The sequence below is a fragment of the Cavia porcellus genome, unplaced genomic scaffold (assembly GCF_034190915.1).
Source record: "Cavia porcellus strain 051 isolate PalLab524CR breed Dunkin Hartley unplaced genomic scaffold, mCavPor4.1 scaffold_20, whole genome shotgun sequence".
Lineage (NCBI taxonomy): Eukaryota > Metazoa > Chordata > Mammalia > Rodentia > Caviidae > Cavia > Cavia porcellus.
The window spans coordinates 59,655,325-59,679,335 of NW_026947503.1; the positions used below are offsets into that span (position 1 = coordinate 59,655,325).

General features: G+C 41.6%; 2 protein-coding genes and 1 pseudogene across 17 annotated transcripts in view; all 3 read right to left on the minus strand.

The window, feature by feature from the left end:
* Positions 1-5,501, minus strand: part of Enosf1 (enolase superfamily member 1) — a 30,099-nt gene extending 24,598 nt beyond the window's left edge. For 3 of the 13 annotated variants that reach the window (XR_010041509.1, XM_063231894.1, XM_063231895.1), the window contains exon 1: positions 2,067-3,700. Coding sequence is in view for 10 of the 13 variants with exons in the window: in XM_063231894.1 (XP_063087964.1) it covers positions 2,067-2,150 (84 nt within the window). In the remaining 3 variants the exon portion in view is untranslated. Of the gene's footprint in view, positions 1-2,066 lie in introns of all 13 variants that reach the window. The other 10 variants (XR_001202207.3, XM_063231896.1, XR_001202209.3 and 7 more) reach the window with 9 other exon arrangements.
* Positions 5,502-12,148: 6,647 nt separating this feature from the next.
* Yes1 (YES proto-oncogene 1, Src family tyrosine kinase) overlaps positions 12,149-24,011 on the minus strand; it is a 78,298-nt gene continuing 66,435 nt past the window's right edge. For all 4 annotated transcript variants that reach the window (XM_063231889.1, XM_063231890.1, XM_063231888.1 and 1 more), the window contains exons 9-12: positions 23,491-23,567; positions 22,695-22,848; positions 20,746-20,877; positions 12,149-14,718 (exon numbers count right to left, since the gene is read on the minus strand). In XM_063231889.1, coding sequence (XP_063087959.1) covers positions 14,510-14,718; positions 20,746-20,877; positions 22,695-22,848; positions 23,491-23,567 — 572 coding nt within the window. In that variant the 3' untranslated portion in view covers positions 12,149-14,509. The remainder of the gene's footprint in view (positions 14,719-20,745; positions 20,878-22,694; positions 22,849-23,490; positions 23,568-24,011) is intronic.
* LOC100721352 (small ribosomal subunit protein uS8-like) lies at positions 14,725-20,737 on the minus strand (annotated as a pseudogene).

Consider the following 24,011-nt stretch of genomic DNA (forward strand, 5'->3'; position numbering starts at 1 on the left):
TGTGCCCCCTCATCCTGTGTTTTGCTGCCATCCTGTGACACAACACCAAGCCCTTATCAGAGCCTGAGCAGGGGCCAGGGCCAAGTTCCAGAACTGTGAGCTAAGTAAACCACTTTTCTTTATAAATTACCTGGCACTGGGTATTTTTTAACAGTAACGCATGTCAGACAGGCAGGAATAGTGGCAGTGAAAGCAGTGAGGGGACGGCTAAGGGAAAGGCTGGCTTGTGGCAAGGGCTGCTGCCAACCTAGTTTGGCACAATCACTGCTCCTGGAGTGGAACTGAAGGACAAAGCTAGAGAGACTCTGTGAATTAAAGACCAATTGGCAGTTTCCAGGTTAGAAGGGAAGGAAGCAATGGAAAGATGAAACCTGACCTCCCCTCCCTGGTAAGCGGCAGTGGTGTGGCAGACTGCGGCCCTTCACGGGGAGAACCACCTGTGTCTTCTGAGATCCGTGCCGTGTTGGAACCTATGAAGCTGGGAAACCAAGCAACCAGCTGCCTCTCTGCTAAGCAACAGTGAACCCACTGGTGCATGGTCTAGAGTCAAACATCCCACTTCCCCTACCCCTTTGACCTGTGCTCCCCCCCATTAGCAAATGGGAACCAGAAATCTAAGCAATCCTGGGAGGTTGACCATAGCAAATAAGGGGGATTTTCTTCTACCATTTCTTTGAAGGCAAATATTTTTATTACTGTTTTGCTCTTTTCTGATTAATGGTACTGCTCTATTCAATATTCTGTTTTGATAAGTTCTATAATGTTCTGTATTTCATTTTATTTTGATATACATGATTGAAAGAACAACTATTGCAAAGATAACAAAATATACTGTGATACCTATTACTGTTATCCCGGTAACCTGCTGTGAGGTTCTGTACCAATTTCACTGTACGATCTTAGTTGGCTTTATTCTGTCTTGTAATGTTGTATTTTACTACTTTCAAAATTGAAAGAAAAAAAAAAAAAGAAGAAGTTAATCTCAGAACAAAGGGCATTCTTTTGAGATGCCTGTTTTTAGAAAGTTCAGGCTGACAAAGAGCAAAGAAACCTAGTGAGCATGTTTGCCATCCACACAGCTCAGGAAGTAAAAATATCCCGGTGAATTAGAATTAGCGTCCCTGACCGCAGTCCCATTCCTCTCTACAGGGCTGATGGCCTCCTTTCCAGGACATTTCCACGTGAGTGGATCAGGGGGCGCTGTGAGGGGCCAGTGGTCGGGAGCTGGGCAGTCCCTGTACAGGGCTCCTGTGTCTCAACCAGCGAACGATAGACAGTTGGCCCGGAGGCAGGAAAAAGTCCCTCTAATATTCTCAACAAGCATGAAAGGCCTCCGGCATCGGTAGGAGTCAAAATTCGAGCCATCCTTTATTTTAGTCTTTTAAGTATTCCGGGGTCCAACTCACGACCTCACGCTTGCCAGGAGGGGCTGAGCTATATCCCTGGCCTTTACTGCAGCTCTTAAGGCTGACCTGTGCAGGCGACTTGGCACTCACAAACGCTTGCTAGGCGTGTTCCTAGGTACCAGGATCTCCCCTGAGCACAGTTATTAGGTGTTTGGTTTCCCAGCTCGACTGTGCCACTTCTATTTCCCAGATGGGCCAGAAGCTGGGCCTTCTCCAAGTCACACAGCAGAGAGCAACAGAGACAGGACAAGCCACCTCCACTCTCCAACTCCCAGCTCAGGGCTTCCTGGTCTCCCTCGCTGCTGACTCCGTGTTCTTGGTGGAGAGAGCCGGTGGTATGTTTCGGGGGCCCCTTGGGGAAGCCCAACAGAACCCCTGTTAGTGTTGCACTTTAAGTATGCATTTTGACCTCTGCCAGGAAAACGTGCACGGTAAAAGCGAAACCAAGACATTCTAAAGGTTCGCACCGAGAAGAAAAGCCCATCGTGGGACAGGCGGGGTGGGACAGGCGGGGCCAAGGTCTCCTGCTGATTTCACCCCTGGGACACAGGAAGCTTCTTCCCTCGCGGCTCCCACTTGACAGGAACCACGAGGGCAAAGCTTTCCGCATCCTCGCAGGCCGGCCTGCTGCGGGACAAGCTGGATGACAACCTCACTTACCATGGCGTCGGAGCCGTGGCCCCCGAGCGACGTAGGGAAGCGCACATCGTGCACCAACAGCCGGGAGACCCTGCCGTGCACCATGCTGCCCGCAATCTACCGCCCCCGGGCTGCCTGGACCCGCCAGCGCCACTGGGCGAGGCATCGTCTCAGCGCTGGAAGCAGATTGGCCGCGCCAGTGGGCGGTGGCGGAGGGGTGCGGCATCGCTGCAGCGACAGATACTGATTGGTTGTGCCACAGGGGGCGGAGGGCCGTGAATCTGGATTGGGCCCGAGAGAACTGGCCTACGTTGCCGGCCAGAAGCGCCTGGCCTTCTCGGTCGCGGGTTCGCACGGGTTTGTACTGAGGGTTCACTCGGGTCGCATCGGCCTTGAGTTCAGTCCTGCTCCCGGCTAAACTGGCGATGTGAGGTGACAAGCACGAGGCCGCGCCCTAAAAGCAGGAGTCAGGACAGATCCGGGACGCTGGCTTGCTGCCCGCTATTACCATGCTCCCAGAACAGTGGGCTAGGAAAGTCCACTTAGGGCTTGGCCCAGTGTCTTGGTCGAGTGACCCAGCAGTCTGGGAGGCTGAGGGATGAGGATCTCAAGTTCCAGCAGTGCCTGAGAACCTTAGCGACCCAGACCCTCCATCCAAAAACAAAAGAGCTGAGGCTACAGCACACTGTCAAAGCCCTGAGCTCCATCAGAAACTCAGGAAAACCCAACCAACTCAACCCACAGAAGCAGCTCACCACACAGCCTCGCAGTGCTGGAAACCATATCTGCCCAAGGCATGCAGGTCATGTGAATTCTACTGACCAAAAAACGGGGATTCAGAGGTGCAGTGACTTGCTTGTGGCACTGTCTTGGCTGCAAACTTGGGCTTCTGCAGAAACGAGTCTTACTTTCAGAATTACGGGATCCCCCTGAAAACACGGTGGTGAGAACATGGTGAGAAGATCTCTTCCCCCACACCCAGGCCAAAAGTATGTATTCCTTTTTGCATATCCATGTCGTCACTCCATTTTGGAGGCTCACTGAAAGGCGGTGTGCTGTAGTTTGTACCTCATTTACTTGAGACTGAATCTAAGGCATCTGCATTGAACTACATCCTAGGCCTTTTTGTGACAGGGTCTAAAACTCCAAAACACCAGGCTGGGTTTGAACTTGAAATCCTCTTGCCTCAGCCTCCCAAAGCACTGGGACTGCAGGTGTGCACCACCATGACCAGCAGGGGATGTTTTCAGGGACACTCAACATGAGCATGAATACATGAGTACGGCCCTCAGTTTGATGAAGTCCCTTGCCTGAAGGCAGGGGTGGCCAGCAGGCAGGGCACAGCCTGGGTGATAACAGAGAGAAGAGGGAGGAGTGAGCATCAAGGGCAGCAGATTGTGCTAAAAATCATCTTGGAACAAAGAATTCGAGGAGCACACGGTAGAGAACAAAGCTCCTAACAACCCTCTGAGCCAAGCAAGGATTATGCATTGTTTTACTGAAGAAAGATCCAGGGGGTGAAGTGTATTAGTTGGAAATGTATTAGTAAACTCCAGGGTGACCACTTATAAAAACCGGGCAAGTCTAACTTGTATGCTAAGAAAGGAGAGAAAAGACAGTCCTAAATCCTCAAGTTACAAACACAAAAGGCAGGCAAATGAAAACAAAGAACAAAACAAAGAACAAGAAATCAAGCAGAAAGCAGTAGCAGATGTGGTAGATGCTGCTCTCTCAATAATCCCACTGAATGTCATGGTCTGAATGCACCAACTCAAAGAAATGCCCGAGTTGATCATACAATAAGATCCAGCACTATGCTGCCTATACTCAAGTAAATGATGACGCTATGGTGCCTGTAACAAGCTCCAATGATGGAACTTAATTACGAGGGCGACAGTATGAAGAGATGGGATTAGGCAGCGATTACATCCTCAGGGTTCTGTCCTCATGAATGGGATCAGTAGCCTTCCAAAGGCTACTGATGGAAGCAACAGCACTGACCCAGTTCTCCATGAAGCCACAGGGTTCGAGGAGCCATCTTGGAAAGAGACCAGGGTCCTCTCCAGATTCCCACAGGGCTAGTGCTTGATCTTGAACTTCCTGTCTTCCAGAACTGAGGAAATAAATTTCCGTTCTTTGTAAATTATTGCAGTTCACAACCGTGGCATGGTGCAAAGGATGACAGACTACTTGGAGTCAATGTCCAATTCAAACCCTTAAGGCCCAGAGGGCCGCCTTACCTCAGACCCCTCAGTGTGAGTCTCAGGAAATAGCCCCAAATGGAAAGCTCCAGTGGCTTTTTACTGAGGGCCAGGAAGCAAGGGCAAGGACAAAAGGAGGAGGTCTGTGCAAATTCATGCAGGGAAGCTAGGGGGAGCACAGGAGAAGGTCCCTGTGGACTGTTACATGACTGACCCTAGGGCGGAGAGGGCAGAGCATTCATTCCTTAAGGCAGTGTGCTTTGATCCTACTGGGCCTGTGGCGTTGCAGATCATCTTCTAATCTATAACCGCGTATTCACATTCTGGGAGGTTTTGGGTGTGGCTCTGGAAGTCCCCTACCTCTGCATTTCCATTACATATGGATCTCTGGCCCATGGGGGATGGTGCAGAGGGCTCTCCTTGAAAAGAAGAGCAACTGTCTCCATTTTGGATAAACCTGGCCCCATCTCCACGTACTGCTATGCACAGAACTGTTAGGCTATTTCTTTGTCCCTTCAACTGGCTTTAAGCAATGTAAATGGGGCTGGCTGAAGAGCTGATGGGTAATCTCTGAAGCATAGTCAATGTTACCCCCACCCACTGACTCCCCAAATACGTGACTGAACTGGCAGGAAAGACAGCTGTGCTCCACACTACCTGAGGGACATCAGAACTGAAGCACTGACCCAAATCTCTGGACACTGGCTCAGCTGTGTTATGCAGATTGCTCTCTCTACATTCCTTGCCCTCTGCATATCTCAGAGGTGACCTCAGACCTCCTACTTCGCCCAGCTCACTGCAGTCACAGTGACCCGACCCCAGACACCCTCACTGATCCCGATTCACTCCCCTCATAGAGAATTAATAAAGCTCAGGCTGGGCTCTGGGTGTGGCATTTGTTCCGGTGACCATCATCTTGGCTGGATGTAGGACCTCTTGGCTTCCCACAACTTGTATATATATGTCTTTAGTGTCTTTCTTCTTGCCTTGGGTTGCAACGGAAGTGGTAGATTGGAATTAAATCACTAACATTCCAGTAACTTCTCCACAGGATTACAAATATAAACCTGCCTGGACCTCAACAAGGACGGGAAAGGGTTCTCTACACTGGCCAACACCCTCCACAATAAATTATCCAGTCTATGATGTTATAGCAGCACAAACTGACTGTGACAGACAACGACTCCTAACACAAATCAAAAGAAAGCAGGAATAGCTATATTGCTTTCAAATAGTGCAGACTGCAAAGCAAAAAAAGTTATCAGTAATAAAGAAGGGTAGTACATAACAATAAAGGGGTTGATTTTCCAAGAAACAGATGGGTCAACATGTGTATGTGCCTAACAAAACATCAAAATAAATAAGGCAAAAACAACACAATAGGTAAAAATTAGATGAATTCAATTTGTGACCAGAGACTTCAGCACTCCTCTATGAGAAATGGCCTGACTCTATGGGGAGAACATGAGTAAAGACACACAGAACTCAGTATCACAGTCAATTAACTGGGTACAATCAGTTATTGATAGGTTATTTTGCCCAAAACTAGCAGAATATACATTCGTCTCAAGTTCACATGGAATATACACCAAAACAGACTACATCCTGGGGGCATAAAGCATACCTTAACAAATTTAAAAGAATAGAAAGCATAGTATGTCTCTTCTTCAATTATAATGGAACTAATGAACAATCAATAACATAATGACGACTAGAAAAACTCCCCTCCCTCCAAAAATAGAACTTTTTTTGGTGGTGGTATTGGTGAGCTGTGGGCAAGGCCTTGCACATGTCTGGCAAATCTTCTGCCACTTAACTGCATCCTCAGTTAAGTGGCTAAACACTTCTAAATAACACTCAAGTCAAAAAAGAAATCTCAAGAAAACTTCTAAAATACTTTGAATTAATTGAAAATTTGTAGGATACAGTGAAAGCAGTGCCTAAGAGGGAAGTTTATAGCCTTTGAATGGATGTGAAAAGAAAAGATTTTAACATCAAATATCTAAGCTTCAAGCTTAGGTAATAAGAAAATGAAAGGCAAATTAAATTCAAAGGGAGCAGATGAAAAGAAAACAAAAAGCAAAGAAACTTGAAATCGAAGCCAAGAAATCAAAAGGGAAAATCAATGAAAACAAAAGCTGCTTTTAAAATCTAGTTCTTTGGTGGTGGTAGTGGTGGGAAATCAGTGAAATTGATAACTCTATAACCAGGCTAAGAAAAAAGAACACGCATTACTAAGATTAGCAGTAAAAAAGGGAATTATCACTTCAGCCCTTATGGACATTAACCTAAATAACATGAACACATTCCTTCAAGAACATGAACTGTCGAAACACACAATCTGATTATGCCTGAAACTGAGTCCATAACAACCTTGGCTGAGCATGGCAGCTCATGCCTGTAATCCTAGCACTTGAGAGGCTGAAGCAGGAGGATCACTGCAAGTTTGAGACCAGCCTGGGCCACAAAGTGAGCTCAAGGTCAGCCTAAACTGCATAGCAAGACCCCGTCTCGAAAAGACAAAAAACAAAACAAAACAAAACACCCAAACAAAACAACAAAAAAACCAAACAAAACTATTCTCACTTCAGAATGTACAGGCCCAATGGTTTCACTGGTGAATTTTACCAAATATTTAAGAAAGAAATGGTAATAATTCTCTATACTTGTAAGACAGAAACAGCAAATACTTCTTAACGTATCTTATGCGGCAAGTACAGTATCATCCTACACTAAAAACAAAGACATCACAGGAGACTATAGATTAGTATCTGTCTTGAGCACAGATGCAGAATGCCTCAACAAAATATTAATAAACTGAACCTAACAAAGTACTAAAATAGCTATACATCCCAACACAGTGGGCTTTATTCCAGGTATACAAGGCTGGTTCAACAGTAGAAATTAATCATTGTAATCTGTCACATCAATAGGCTACAGAAAAATCACATAATACCAACACTTTTTTTGGGATAAAACCCAACACCCATTCATGATAAAAACTCAGTCAAGCAGGCATTAGAGGTTGTACTGACCACTTTCCCATCACTGGGACAAAATACCTGACACCTGCAGCATACAGGAGAGGTTTACTGGGCTCAGAATTCAGATGGTTCAGTTCCAGGTCAGCTGGCTCCAAGGAAGAAACAGCATGATGGAAGGGCCTGGTACAGACAGCTGCTCAAACCAGGGCAGCCAGGAAGCAGAGAGCAAAAAGAATGGGAGACAAAAATGCACCTTTCTGGGTCCTGCCCCTAGTGACCCACCTCTTCCATCAGGCCCTCACCTAATGAGAGTATACTCCTTTGGACCCAGTCGGTTCCAACAGCTCCACCTCTGAACACGTGAGACATCTGGGGAACATTTTAGATCTAAACCATAAGAGGGGTGAACTGTCATGGCTTGGTAAGGAGTATTTCCAGCTAGTATTATTTATCACACAGAATTTTTACCTCTAAGATCAGAAGCAAGGCAAAGATGTTTCCTCTCATTACTGCTTTTCAACATTGTGTTGTAAACCCTGGTTAGTGGCTTAAAACAGGAAAAGGAAGTCATAGGCATACACATTGGGAAAAAAGGCTTTGTTCACTGATGGCATGTTCTATGTAGCAAAATCCATGTCAACAAAAATTCCTTAAATAAGTGATAACAAATTTGCTGAATACAAAAAGTGATCACTTTCCTATGTAAACTTATTTTTTCTGCTGTTTTTAAGCCAGGGTCTGACTATGCAGTTCAGGCTCATCTTGAGTTCACAGCAATCCTCCTACCACAGCCTCCTGAGTGTTGGGATTACAGGTGTGCACCAACACTCCTGGCTTACAGTAAAAATATGAACTGCAAGTAATTTGCTCTGGGAGTGTTCCACAAGATGACCAAACATGTTAAATAAATTTTAACATCATAAATGAGCAACATCTTGCAATACAAGTAGTACATGACACCAAGTGTCACAAGCTCACAACTGAGCCAATGGTTCTTCTCTCTGCCTGCCTGCCATGCACCAATGCTCAGTCTCAGGCTGTGGTGTTAGGCAGAAATCAGTGATTTTTTCAGAATGCTGGGAGGCACCACTACTAGCCCAAGTGTAGTCTTTGTCCCTTCAAAACACATAGACAGTCATTTGCTTTTGCATACAAGAGGACACTTAGGAATGCTTTGCTTCATTCTAGATCCTGCTACCTGCAGCTACAGATCCATTCTTCTGCCTTATTGAAAGGTTCAGTCAAAACAGTGTATGACAGAGTTTATTAACATCCAGGCATGGATATACAACAGCCTCCATGCAGAAAAGCAAGGCACTTAAGGAGATGAATACAGTGGAAGTTAGGAAGGAAATCATTGAGAAGTACCAAATATGTGAGTGGCCAAAATTACATGATTTTATAAGAAACCTGCATTCACCAATTACAGTGTTAAAAAGGAAGAAATAAGGTGGTTAGATGCAGTAAAAGTAGTCACAAGAGTATCAAAGCAGCGGCCACAGTTCTAGAATGTACAAAAGTTGCTTCTGGTTTGGGTTATGAGCAGGTGTAACTGAGAATGTTATCTGCAGGAAGGCAAAGGCCTTGTACACTGACCTCAGAAAGTAAACCGCCAAGGACATCAACAGAAAACAAAGGCGGCATCCAGGCAAGCAGGAGACGGTTGGACAACTTAAGAGAAGTGGCGTACAGTGTTGTGAGGCACAGAGAGGCTGTGTACTTGGATGCTGAGGACCTGAGGTGTTTACCAAGCTCCAGAAGCTCATAGCTCCAAGTATCACCTACCAGAGCAAGTTTTTAACTGTGACAAGATGGATTTTCTTGGGCAAAGAGGCCAAAGAGGACTACGTTAGAGAACGCAATGCCCAGCCACAAGCCCACAGAAGACCATCTCACCTTGCTTGGTGTTAATGCAAGCAGCAGTTTCAAAGTCAAGTCCCAGATTTTGTATCATTCTGAGAACCACCGGCTTTCAAGAAATGCCAGGTGCAGAAGAGTGTTTTGTGGAGGTGCAACACCAAGGCAAGGCCTGGGTCACTCATATCTCGTTCACTGAGTGGCTCAGTGAGGTCGCTGGACCTGCGGCTTAGAAATACCTTTCAGAAAAGAACTCGCTGCTTGAAAACTTGCTAGCTATATAAAGTTCCTGCTCGGCCTCCAGGTTTTGAGGATGGAGGAGCCCGAGTTTATTAAAATCATGTGCTTCCCAACACTTCAATTTTTTTTTTTTTTTTGGTCTTTTTCGTTTTTCCTGGTACCAGGGATCGAATTCACAACTGCCTGCTTGCAAGGCAGGCGCTTATGCCGCTGAGCTAAATCCCCAGCCCCAACATCTCTTCAATTTGATCAGCAAGTCGTTCTAAACTTTAAAAGCTTTATACTATAGTTTTATTTCAGTGATGCTTTGAGGTGACCAAAGGAACAAGTTTTATCTTCTAAAAGTTTTGGAAAAATCATTTTCATACCATGAACTGCTACAGGACCATCGATAAAGCCTGCCATGACTTTATCCCAGAGAGAACCCCCAAGGAACCCACAACTCCTGCATGGCAAAAATTATGGCCTGACATGACTTAGAAAGCCTTGCTCATGAACAGGAGTCACCAGGTGCTGATGCAACTGTCCTTGGGGAAGACCATGGGACTGAGGTTGGGTGAGGAAAACACCCAAGGGCTGGTAGAAGAACATGGCCAGGATCTAACTGCTGATGAATTGATGGATCTGCACTGCAAACAATAGTGGGGGAGGTCAGGGAGATCCAGCTGCAGGGGAGGAGAAAAAGGCAGAGGAACCCTTCACTTCATAGTAAACTAGAGAGATACCTAAAATGTCGGACATCGTGCGAAATTCTGTAGAAAAGCATTACATGGATAAGGCTGAAGCGGTGCACAAGAGCAATGAATCTATTTAGCGTCTGCACAATGTCATATTTTCATGAAACCCTCAAAAGGAGGTGAAGGCAAGGGCTGAATGGGCTCCTTAATAAGGCTGCATGAAATGAAAGACTCCACCGAGCTAACAGACAACAGCAATTCCGTTAGTGACAGCAACTGCCTCCTACACAATAACCCTCCTCTGGTCTCCCTCACACCAGTCATGAAAGTTTTCACAGGTAGGTACAGGTAACTTATTTACTTTTATTTATATCTTTGTATTTTGTTATTTTATATTACAGTACCATAAGCATTTGTATATAAGCATTTTGGGGTTGTGGAATGATCATTTGAGTTTCCGCTACTTCACATGGGGAAATTCATTTTGTTATACGAACGTTTTGGATTAGAAGCATGTCTCCAGAATGAATTATGCTCATAAATGAAGGTTTTACCATATTACAAATGAACACATGGAATGTGAAATTAAAAGCAGACTATTATTTACATTAAGACCTCAACAAAGGAAATATGGGATATCTTTACTTCCCTAAAAATCCTCTGTGCTCCTGGCAGCCACTGATCTCTTTTCCCTTTCCCAGGAGATTATACAGTTGGACATACAATATGAATTTTCAAGCTGAGTTCTTGTACAACTTAAAGCTCCCTCCATGTTTGTCACAGCCTAGTATCTCACTACTATTTATCTGCTTACTGACTGCTCCCAAGGCCTCGTGCAGGTGAACTGCACGCTGCCACTGAGCCACACTCCCAGCCTGCCCGCCCCTCACTGCTCTACACTATGAAGTCTAAGTGAAGGCACGCAAAGATGGGATGGCAAGACTGACCCGGAAGATCCCAATGCTCACCAAATTACTTTACAGGCGAAACGCAATCCCAACCAAGAAAAATACAAAGATAAAGGCTATGCATCACTAAGAATTTTCCAACATACCAAGATAAAAAAAAAAAAAAAAAAAAAAAAAAAAAAAAAGCTAAAGGGCACTAGCCAATTACAGTGCATTAGCAAAAAGAAAAAAAAAGAGAAAAAAGAAATTGTATTATGTTGATGGCAGAAATGACAACTGGACAAACATGCATCATAATAAAAGAAACTCAATGGGCACAGGAGAATGCACTCATACTGCTCCCGAAGCAGAAGCAGAAGATTCCAAGCATGAGGCTGTCCTGGGCACCAGTGAGTGTTAAGGTAAAGGGAAACAAAACAAAACAAAGATAAAGAACTCAAACCAGTGGGGTGGGACTGGATTAAACAATGCGTGGTGCTGGGAAATTTTACTAGATGGACCTTAAAAGTTATACTTCAAGGGCTGGGGATTTAGCTCAGCAGCATAAGCACCTGCCTTGCAAAATGCACAGTTGTGAGTTCAATCCCCGGTACCATAAAAAAAAAGTTATACTTCAAATACAAGTGCTTTCTAGACATGAAAAGGAATACTATAAAAATACTCAATAAATGTTTACTAAAGGAAACGTTTGTTGCCTAAACGTTATTTGCTTCTAACAGTTTTAGATGCTAAGACTGTAAAAGGTAATTAACACAACTACAATATTGAAAATCACAAATACTTTTGATTGGCCATTTAAAATTTAACAGTAGTTTGATTCTCTTAAACCTGTAGTACAACACACAGAGACATGGTTCACACATGATGCATTTTTAGGAAACTGACTTCCTTATATTCCAAAGAAGCCACCTACTTTATGTCATTCATGTGGGTCCATTGGGGACAGCTGACCTCGAGTCACTTTCTTTTCTTTATGTGATGCGTTGACTGCATCTGCTAGTATAATTTTTTTTAAATGAAGTACTTGTAAAATAATGTGTCACCTAGCTGACACAGAAAACTAATCACAATTTGTTCAGAGAACAAATTTATCAATAATAAATTTAATAAAGAATCCAACTCTGCTCAAGAGTTACATGTAATTAAATTTTCCAATGGAAGGATAAATTTAGAATATATCAATTTTTTAAAAAAGTAATGAGAAATAAATGAATAGCAACTGAAAAGATAAACAGATACATTCAAATGAGAAATTTTATTTCAATTATCCACAAAACAATATAGTACTTTATAAAAATAGTAAGTTTTAGGCTATCATTGTTCATTAAAAAAGTGTTTGTGCTAGAAGGCTGTCTTTACCAACTTCCATTTTTGGTAAGGGTTAAGTTCCACATTAAGAACTGAAGATGAAATGCTTCAAATATACAAAATGCTTTATTTTTCTTGGCTATTTAAAAATACATAACAATTAAAAATGAATACACATTAAGTTAGTGCTTTATTCTTACTATACAATTGTGTTTAGAAGGAACTGCTCCATTCAGTTAAAATCTAATGAACACCATCAATTTTCCTGGCTTTTTTTCTGATTAGAATTAGTAAATGAACGTAATTTTGCTACCCCCTTGAAGATGCTTAGAAAAATTACAAAATCATAGTGCACATAAAGCCCTTTAAAAACTCTTGTCACAGGTTGTCTGTGTTAGGATAAATCATGACGGCACTCTTCTTCAGAAAGCCCTCTTGGTCAAGGGCCAGTCAAGGGCCTCAATACTAAACAGGTTATGTAAACAGAGGAAACAACCGTAATTTCTAGTACCAGTATTTTTGCCAACTTGCATGAAGTTCACTTGTCACATTTTAAAATGGCCTGAATTTGAAAATATACACCATGGCACAGAATTTTTAATTTCATGATTAACTCAGATGAGTTAAAAATTATATGCTGAAAATACAGGAACCTTACATAATGCTTTAAAGTGTGATTACACAACTGTTCCTAAAAACACAAACACTAGACTTTTATTTATCAAATTCAATTTTTCTTTGCCAGACTCTTAAATCAGTAAAGCTGTTATTCAAATTTACACTCCGGAATTTCTTTCTGCATTAGCTGAAAAAATTAGCTTTATACTGTATGTTTCACTTTATACTTCGAATGGTCAAAAACTGCTGTGTGTTTGAACTACTATTATTATTCTGAGTAAGTTTTCCTCCCCAAATCAACTATACTCCTAAAGGGAAAAATAACAACCATTAAGTATATTTTAAAAGGGAATGACAATTCAAACATGGGTTTGAAAATAGGAGTTCTAAAAAGATTTGCGTAATAGCTGATTATCACTGGAATTAGTGTGAAGCCTTAACTTCACTATTTTGAGGATATAACACTCATTTAGTGTGTATGTTAAGGGAAGTTAGTTTTACAGACATATATTGTAATTTTTAAAGTTTCAGAAAACAACTAAGTGAGAAGCTTTGAGTGCCAGCAAAGCCATTTATCCCTCCATGACATCAACATTAAACATTATATTCCATCCCTCTACTTGTAAAATTTTCACACTTTCTTTTAAATATGTTTTTCCACTCTCTTAGTCTATATTCAAAACAAGCAAAGTGCATTCCAGTCCCTGATCTAGTGATATTTTCTGTCTGTGGCACCCGTTACCATAAGAACACAACAGCAACACCTCACAGTACCAAGTCTATTTTTAAAAGACGGACTGCTTAAATGCTGGGTCTTACTTTTCATGCCATCTAAAGATTAAAAGTCTTTCCCCTTGGATTGGACAGTACAGTTTCAATTATATACTGCCTTTTAAGAAAATCAATATGATCTTATAAAAGATTAACTCACTTTTCAAGTTACCTTCATTATTCTAAACTGAACTACTCAGAAAATGACAGTAGTGAAAAATTTCTTTTTCTACTTTCCAGTTCCAAGAATATGAGTATAAACATAGTGCATTATACTTTCAAACACCACTGGTGTGGTCTAATAGTCAAGTTTTAAATCCTGCTTAAAATCCTTTTTGTTTTTATTTCGCTTTTGAAAAGCCTGGCCCATTTCCACACAAAAGGAAGTGTATGTTAAGATTGCAGATTGACTGTTTCACACGGGAAAAAAAACCTTCTGAGAGTAACTAATGCAAGATTTAAAAAAAAAAAAAAACTGGAATGGGATTATTTGGTCCTATGAGTTCCTTTAAATTTTATTAATGGTGTAACTTTTTAACTCCGAAGTTTTGTCTACATTAATAAATATTTCTCTTAAAATTATGAGAAAATTTTTATTACAGAAATCTGAGTTTGGGAAAGAAAGGAAATGATTTAAAACAGTAGCCTTGCTGCTCTTCTCTACTAGTATCTTAGCTCTCCTTTCTTTGGACCCTGAAATAAATTGGAAAATTCATCATTGGTATTTTAACACTTGGAGAAAAAAAAGTGGTTTTGTGCAACCATACCTGGAATTCCAGTTTACCATTAAAAACATGCAGAGTGAAGAAGACTTCCTTCTTTTGATTCCTGTACACGAGGAACTCTACACAAGTTCTTTAACTTTTGGCAGATCTGTGCATAGAAAATAGGCTATCTGGATTATAAGTTTTCTCCTGGCTGGTACTGTGGCTCTGTAGCAGTGAAGTAGTCTTCCAAGAAGGACTGAATATATTCAAACGTTGGTCTTTCATCAGGGTCCTTCTTCCAGCAAAGGTTCATCAATTCATGGAGTGATTCTGGGCAGCCCTGAGGGCAGGGCATCCTGTATCCCCGCTCCACCTGTTCCAGCACCTCGCGGTTTACCATACCTGACACACAAGAGTCAAACATCAAACAACACTCACAAGAACAGAACAAAGCCCCCAATCTCTAAGTGACTAGAGGCATGTAGTTTACTTAGTGAAAATCCCTCTGAACAAAAAGACAAATTTTAATTATCAGAGCACACAAGAGAAACTTAGAAAATCTTACTCTATTTAACATGTCAAATTTTCATTCTACCTTAGCTTTTTAACACAAGTATCTTCAGAAGCCAACCCATGTCATTAAGAATTCAAGCTGCCATTCTGAGGCACTGGTACTCTCTGATGTTACCACGCAGCAACAACCACACTTGGGCTAACAAGGAACCATGGGCAAGGCGGTTTCTGCAGGAACTTGCCAGCAGGATTCAGGGGAAGAACTGTAGTCCTGGCTTTGCCACAAACACTGACTGTGTAATGTTATACTGAGTCACTTCCTTAGAACAGATTCCTTACCTCTTATCACTAGTTGGCTTCTTCACGCCACAATCTACACAGCTCCCTTCTTTCACTGCTTGTAACTTCCACCACTGTCAGCTCACCTGTGTTGTCCCAGGCCAGCAAAAAGACCTCTTTCCCCAAATTCCTCTCCTCACTGCTCTTTCTCCCCACTTCCCACCTCACCTTTCCTGCCTGTTCACAAGTCAGGATGGCCCTCCCACCTCCTGCCATCAGACATGAGAAGTCTCATACACCATGATTCCCTTAAAGTAATGTAATGGCACTAAGTACTTACTTCTAATATTTCTCAGGAAAAAATGATTCATCAAAACATTTAAAGAAAATATATTAAAGGTAACAGAAATTTGGGGCCTAACACTGAAAAGGAAGTTTTCTCTTTTTCTGTTTTTTTGGTACTGGGGATTGAACTCATGACCTTGCACTTGCCAGGCAGGCGTTTATGCCACTGAGCTAAATGGAAAGGAAGTTTTCTGAGAGTTTCATCCAAGTTGGTAGCATCATCTTTGTATTTACAAAAATACAACCAGGGGATTTAGCTCAGTGGCAAAAGTGCCTGCCTGGCAGTGCGAAGTCCTGAGTTTAATCCCTGGTATAAAAAACAACAGCAACAAAAACCAAATTGTTAGTGGTAACCAGAAAAGGAGCCAGGTACTCATTTAAACTTACTAAAATTAGAGAATTTTTTCTTCTTCACTCTTATGTTTTTGTTCTTTTATTTTATGCCTCTTTATTATTTTAACAGATTGTTAGAATTATTCAATCTAGGTTAAATCTGAATAAACCACCAATAAACCATGTTTTTCTGGTGCATGGAATTGAACCCAGGGCCTACATACACCCAGCCCTAGTTATCAATAGACTTTCATTCAAAACTTGAGTCTTTTGAATTTTCTGATCATCACAACTACTGAATGATTTTATGCCAACAACTAGGAAAGTTAATATACGGCCAAAATGGCCCCCTGGCAGGGATACTCTCAGTCTTCAGGAAGGGAACCATTTCTTGTCAGGAGCTTCTGAATGAGACACTACTCCCTGAGCACAGCAGGAAGGTGGCTCTCTCCTGCACTGCTCAGGAGACAGGAAAATTCTAATTCAAAGATTATCAATTCTTAAAATTAATGGGAAATATTTAGCACCCTGTCAATAAATTTAAATAGCTCATACCTGACCGCATTTGCCCAGGGACGTTACTGTCCTAAACTGAGACTAGCAAAGAGATGCCGTGGCTTTGCAATGGACAGCGCCTGCTGCGGGCCAGTGGGCAACATGAGCCCCACTGTCAGACAGCAGTGCTTCTGGAGTCCCTCTTCTCAGGCAAATACTTGACTTCCAGTTTATAGGTCATTCACATTGTCATTCTCATCTGAGCATTTAGATTATCCCAAACTTTTGTATTTGTAGCTATGTAGTTAGTTGCATATTCATTCTGGACCTTTACACTGATCATAAAACTGGTTATCTTATCATTACGGAATGTTCCTTTTTGTTTCTAATAGTACTTCTTGCCTTAAAGTCTACTTTTAATAGGCTGTTTTGGTTAGGACTTGCATAGTGTATCTTTTCTCAACCTTAAATTTTAGTCATTTTGTAAACCCTGTCCTTTTTGTGTCACAGTGTCACAAAATCTGTGTAATTAAAATCCAGTCTTGTCTTTAAATTTGAATATTTACTGAACGTATTACATGCAATCTGGGATGTAAGTGGGTTTAACTCTACCATCCTATTATTATACTTGGTTATCATTTGTCCCACAGTTTTTTCTCTTGCTTTTCATCTGAGTAGGCAAGTATTTTTCATTATTTACTTTTCCTCTGGGTGGGTGTGGGTGTGGGTGTGGGTGTGAAATCTAAGGGCTCACGTATGCTAGGCCATCGCTCTCCTGAGCCACCACTCAGTTGCTCTCCTAGTTTTCTACTTACCACGTCAGGGGTTGCACTGAGATACAGTCCAGTGTTCTTCTTTGGCTTATTACATTTTTCAAATGATTACTTTTATGCTTTCCAAACAATGGAAAAAACTTACAACAGCTTACCTCTTACTCCACCCTCCCCTGTCCTTGTGTTACTGTCACAGAATTTACTTTTATAAGCATCACAAACTCAGCAAGACATTCTTATTGTTGTTTTAAATAAGCAGTTTTCTTCCCATTACTTTAAAGACTTAATTTCATGCTTTTCTGGCTCCCATATGCTGGGGAAATGTTAGCTAAATGTTATTCTCAATGGACGACCATGAAATGCTTACTTGAAGTTTATAGACTATTTATTCTGCTTGAAGTTCACAAACTTTACTAAATCTGTGCAATGTCCCCCACCCTATCAGATTGAGGTTTTTGCCTGTTTTTCTTTATTTTTTGGTACCGGGAATCTAACTCACGACCTCACGATTGCCAGGCAGGCTGCCTATTGGTTTTTCAAACACAGCTGTTTCACTTCCTTTCTTCTCTCCTTCTGGGACTGCAGTTACAAAGTACAAACTAGACCTTTTCACCATGGCCCAGTTACCGCAGACATTCTGTTCCATTCTGTTGTGGCTGCTGTTGTCTTGGTGCTGGGGATTGATCTCAGCTCCGCCACTGAGTTACATCCCTACCCCCTTATCACTCTGAGATAAGAGTCTCTGTTGCCCAGGCCGCCTCAAACCTTGATCCTCTGGCCCTCAGGCTCCTGAGGAGTGGGATTACAAGCGTGTGCCTCACACCCTGTTTACACACATTTTATCTACATAATGATTTGGGTATTTTCTATTAAAGTGCCCTTGGGTGCACTAGTCATGTCTTCCAGGGCCATCTGGTTTGTTCATATTTCATGCTCACAGCGCTAACATTTCCATTTTTTTTATAAATTCAAGATCTGTTGGAATTCTTCAATATTTTTTATCATGTTGCCAGTCTTTCTTTCCCGTTTTTAAAATAACAAACCCCAACATTGTAAAGGTATAATTCTTCCCTTAAAGTACACAATTTGGTGGTTTTAATATATTCAGCTACATAACATCACAGGCCAACTGTGAGACACTGTCATCACCCTCCAAACCTGCATTTGTCATTGGTCACCTCATTTCCATCAGATCCTTACTGCACACAATCTGGATTTGCCTTTTTTCCAAATCATATAAACAGAATCCTACAATGTGTGCCGCCTGTGCGGCTTCCTTCAGTTGAAACAGTGTTTTCCAGACTTTTTTCCCACTGTAAATATTGCTAATTTGAAGGCTTTTGCTAACTTCAAGATCAGGGTCTGGATCTTCACTTCTCCCCCCACCCTCAACTGCTGAGGCATTTTATCTGTATGTTTTACATCCCTAGAAAAAGAATCCTAGGATTTTCTCTCCTGTGTGTTTTCGTGGTGCTTCTTCGTGGTCCATGATGTCAGCCGAGGTGGTCAATACAATGAAACCAAACTGACGGGATGGGAGCAGATTATCCTGCCATGCTTCCAGGTCTTCAACTTGCACATCAAACCTGGGCCGATCACACTACGCTTGTTTAACCTGCCTGTGAGGTTCAAAATTTTTCTGGCCCTGTGATCATCAAAGATTTCAAATGCACCAGTGTAAGCATGCTTCCTCATCATGGTTAGAAAGCATGGCCTAATAAGTGCTGGCATTGTCTCTCTTCAGCACTGTTGATGCTCTTGAACGCATCAGCCAGGTTGTAAACACACACCATTACAGCACTACAAAAGATGGTGGAAAGAGCTTGACCTCAAATACCTAATCATCAGTCATTTCTTCTTTTTCTCATATGTTTAGTAACTTTCTTTTCTCCTGAACATTTTGAATCATACATTGTGGATTATCCGAATTGCTATCTTTTTCTAAAGGATGTTAGTTTTTATTTACCAATAAATTTACTGCCAATTTACTACCTGGACCTTGAAGGCCCGGCTTTGGGTTCTGTTCAGCTCTGCCCATCCTTCTAGAGCGAGCGCATGCACCGACATTTGTCCACCTGAGCTGGACAGCGACTCCCCACAGCGGCAGAACCCCCGAGTCCTGCTGGGCTCTCCAGAAGCCTAGAAGCTTCTCAAGCCTGTCCCTGTGTATGGATGTGCAACTTCAGGAGTGGATCACAGACCTATGGGGAATTTAGCTTTTTACCGTGACTTCTTCCTCTCGGCACCCCGTCCTCCATACCCTGGGCACCTGGTCCGTCTCTTTTGCTCAGTAAGCCTGATACTTCCTATTGGGGTTTCTTCCCTGTGCCCTTTCAAAAAATGCCTTTAGGAGAAAGATGACATAATGCAGGACTCATTTTATGTGCTTGCCTGTTTAAGGACTGGGTCTTGGCTGCTATGCAACATTTGTGTCAACATATTTTGTCTAACTTCCGTAATTATTTGTAGTGAGGCAGCAAGTTGGGAGTACTAGTCACTCCATCGTGGCCCCATCCAAAAGTTCTCTCTGGTTGTAAATTCGAAGTGAAACTACATCATATCCAGCTATGTGCGTAGGTATCATGTAGGCACAGCTAGATTTATCTACCACTATCATTTTGCCAAACAATAGTGGTGAAAGGAGAGAAAAGCAGAGGACAAATGTAAACACAGAGGTGTTATGTACTACTTCACCATGAGGTTTCTCTTCACCATGAAGAGAGTGGGGGGCAGGCAAAGGTAGTAGAGTCAAAGGATTAAGATCTAGGGAGAGTGAAGAAACTGCTAGGGTTTGGGTAGAATGAGCTGAAGACAGGAGGTAGTGGTAACAGTGTGGATGTATGAAACAGCAACTACGACGCGTGTAGTTACTGGCAAGGGGACGGTTTTGAGGCACAAGTGATGGCAAGTTCACAGATGAGAAGAGTTCAAGCAACAAGAGACCCAAGACTCACTGGCGGTGTGGTGAGATGACAGTGAGTTCAAACAGGAGTGGGGTCTAGCTGGAAAGGGGAGGGGGAGTCACAACTAAGTGACAGCTTGGGCAGTGAGAATCACTATGTAAACAGGCTGGAGGGACGTGCATAGTGACTTGTGCTGGTGTTAGATTTACAGCTCGAGGTGTCAGGAGGAGGGGTAAGCTAGAAAATGTGCACATACCTAAGATTAGCACAGCAGCTTTTCAACAAGACTGGGTTTCATGTGCTTTCAGTCTCCTCAACGAGGTATCAGACTAAAATAATGCTCAGTTATGGCTCAATCTCAAGTAAGCTACCTTGCCCTAGAAGTAAGTAGGCAAGCTATCTACCTATTTTTTTAAAGAAGGAAACATATTGTTCTCAAATAGTCCATGGAAGAAAACGGGGCAAATATGTATTTACGAAAATGCACCAGCCACACTTGTAGAAAGGGACAATTACTGTACCCCCTGGGGATGGGAAGATAGATATGCTTCTATTGGAGAGTAGAGAACAAATAAAAGGGCTGTTTAGAGAAAGTCCTGGGGTGGAAGCAGAGAGCAATATGTGCATGCCTCCTGTGCTCGCCCCACCTTGAGGACTGGGCTCTTATTCAAGAGTAAGCAGCGGACCTGGAGACAGAAGAAATAAAGGCCCCACCACACAGTGCTGCTCCCAATACAACCACTCAGTCATTGACAGGACACCTGAGAGCTCACGAGAAGGCGGCTTACCTGGATAGGGCACTCTCCCCTTTGTTACAAGTTCTGTCTGTAGAATTCCAAAGGACCATACATCAGACTTTATTGTAAATCGACCATAAAGTGCTGCCTCAGGAGCTGTCCATTTGATTGGAAATTTTGCACCTAAGACAATATTGGCAATTTTAAATTACTGTTTTTTAAAAACTGATTTGTGTAAATTATGAGCAGGGCTAACTTTCTGTCAATATTCCTATTGTATGTGTCATTGGTGTCCAATTCTTCAAATATACATAGCACATGAGAAAAATTTTTAATTTTTAAAAGTTATACTAAAATAAATCACATTAGAGCCAGGTGTTATGGTGCACACCTATAATCTCAGCCCTTGGGAGGCTGACACAGGAGGATCTCTGGGAGTTCAAAACAGACCTGGGCTACACGATCAGTTCAAGTCCAACCTGAACTGCACAGCAAGACCCTGTCTCAAAAACAAAATAAAACGAAAATGAAAAAGAAAGTTGGTACGGGGAATAGAAAAATCTTTCAAGAAAACATAAGTAGGAGTTTTGGTATGGAAGCACATGTTTGTAATCACAATTTCTTAGAAGTTTGACGTAGGAGGATCACAAATTCAAGCCCAGCCTGGGCTGAGGCCCCATCTCAAATCTGTTTTTAAAAAAAGGCTGGGGATGTAGCTCAGCATTAGAGCCCTATGTAGCATGTATAAAGCCAGTACCACAAAATAAAATTTTAAGGAAAGAAAGAAAGGATGGAAGGAAAGAAGGAAGGGAGGAATAGACACTTTTAACCCAAAAAGACTATTTATAAAATATAGATTATAAAATCCATCACTTTTAAGTAGTCAGGCACTCAGTAGCTGTAGCTGTGAATGATGATGACATACTTTGTTGAGGTCTAATGATTAACTGATTTTCAATCATATTCCTTTTTTTGTATTACGGTGTATCTCTTTGGAAATTTTTATTGTTAGCAATTTTAAAAGCCCATGTTAATTTATTTGAATAATAAGTGTAAGCGTGCTAAGCACAGGCATTATGCTATCATTACAGGCACATAAAAACATGACTTCCAAAAGTTCATATGCTTATGCTAGTAAGGCTGAAAGTGTCGCGTATATTTGAAGCTGCCTACATGTGCATGCAAGTGTAATGTGCTACCAACTGGAATCCATTAGGTACTCCAACAAACAGAGGATCAATCTTCACTAGCACAATCATAAAACATTTCATTGAAAGAGTAACAGCTACACTAAGCTTTAAGCAAATGGTTAAGATTTTATAAGTAAGGATTATAGAAGATATTTCAATTAGAGGTAACTGCATGAAGGTACAGAGGTTAAAAAGAAGGTGTGGTTACATCAGAGTTTCTCAACTTGCCAATACTGACCACTTAGGACTGATAATTCTTTGTGGTGAGGGTCTAGCCGGCTGTTGTAGGACATTTAGCAGTATCCCTGGCCTCAACTCAGGAGGTGCCAGCAGTAGCTCGGGCTTTGTGATAATCAAAAATGTCTCTAGATACTGCCAGATGTCTGTTAGGGGTAAGGAAAGATACTGTCCTTATTGAGAGCCTCTAAGGCAACAGTTCACGAACTAATCATGTATAAAAAGGTTATTACTTGTTATAATTTGTCATTCAAAGAATACCTAGTCAAGTTCTTTTTTTTTTTTTTTGTGCTGGGGATCAAACTCACGACCTCAGGCTTGCCAGGCAGGTGATTACTGAGTTAAATCCCCAGTTCCCCTAGTCAAATTCTTCTTCACAGGAAGTAATTAAGAAAGTCACACAGTCATAGTATATATTCTGTAAGTTTTATATAATAAAATCAGTGTTTCCATGACTCTTGTGAGGGGACCTAGAACCATTCTTATTTTATAAAAACCTGTATTTTCAGAAATGTTAAATAAGAAAAAAACAGAACATTAGATTATAAGCATTTATATAAAAAGTAATTTTACCTTGTCTTGCAGTGTATTCATTGTCTTCAATTAATCTTGCTAAACCAAAATCTGCTATTTTGCACACAAGGTTTTCTCCTACAAGAATATTAGCAGCCCGAAGATCTCGGTGGATATAGTTCATTCTTTCAATATATGCCATACCATCGGCAATCTTGGGAAGGAAAACAAGTATTATGAAAGAAGCAGGGAGAAGCCATTATACCTTTCAAAAGAAGACAGCAACAAGCATAGTCTAGAAGGAAACACTAACAAAGAAGCAGGCTACACTCGACCACAAATCTGACATACCTCCAGCATCATACACAAAAAACTCTTGACACACACTCCGAGGGCCAACCTTTTCAGCCAACCCGCATATCTAGCTACTGCTAGCAATGTAACCTAATGTCTTATTGTCTTCTTGCTTCAGTTAGAGTAAGAGGTAAGTCACATAGTTATTTCGAACCTCTGGACACAAGCCTGTCAAGGTCCAAATCAGGAACAATCTAAGATGAGCTGGTGCTAAGAGTACTGACCACAAATGGAAGATGGTGTACTACAGCTTGGAGGGATTGGACTGAGTCCTACAGTTCCAGCATTGGCTCTGCTACTGGTGCTATGTGAATTCTAGGTATATCTGATCTTCAGACAGTATATTATCTGTAATATTAGGAGTTCACACTGGATTATTTCCAAAATTCTTTCCTGTTCTAAAATTTCATTATTTTGCTATGTAAAATATTCTACTAATAGTATTCTGCATTTTAAATGTGTACTTAAATTCAAACTGACTGATACATGTATATGCAAGTACCTGAGCAGCCATGTCGACCAGCTGTGGAAGCTTCAAATACTTTCCATCTCCTTCTTTGAGGAAATCTAGTAAGCTTCCTGTAAGGTCACAAGACATTCATAAAGTAAGCAATCTTGCATTAAGACTGAAACAAATACTCCAGTGTCAAAACAAATCACCCTACCATGATACAAAATTTCTCAGTTTTTCATTTTTAAATTTTTTGCAGTTCTGAAATTTCTGAAAAATTATGTTAAATATTCTACAAGAGTTCCTTAAACTGAAAATCTAGAAAGTTCTCTAGACAACATTCAAAGAAGAAAAATGTAGTCTTTCCCTTTCCTAAGAGAAATGGAGTTATCCAGATTGGAGTCATTCTTTCCTTGCTTTGATCACGATTCTAATTTTGATACACAAAGTACTTACATGTTTTTAAGTCTACTTGAATCAAGAACTTACTCAGAATACCGTGGGGTGGCTACGATTAACTATAAACACCTAAGTGAGCTGCAGTGGCAGTGCTGGCCTGACCAATGGCTCTC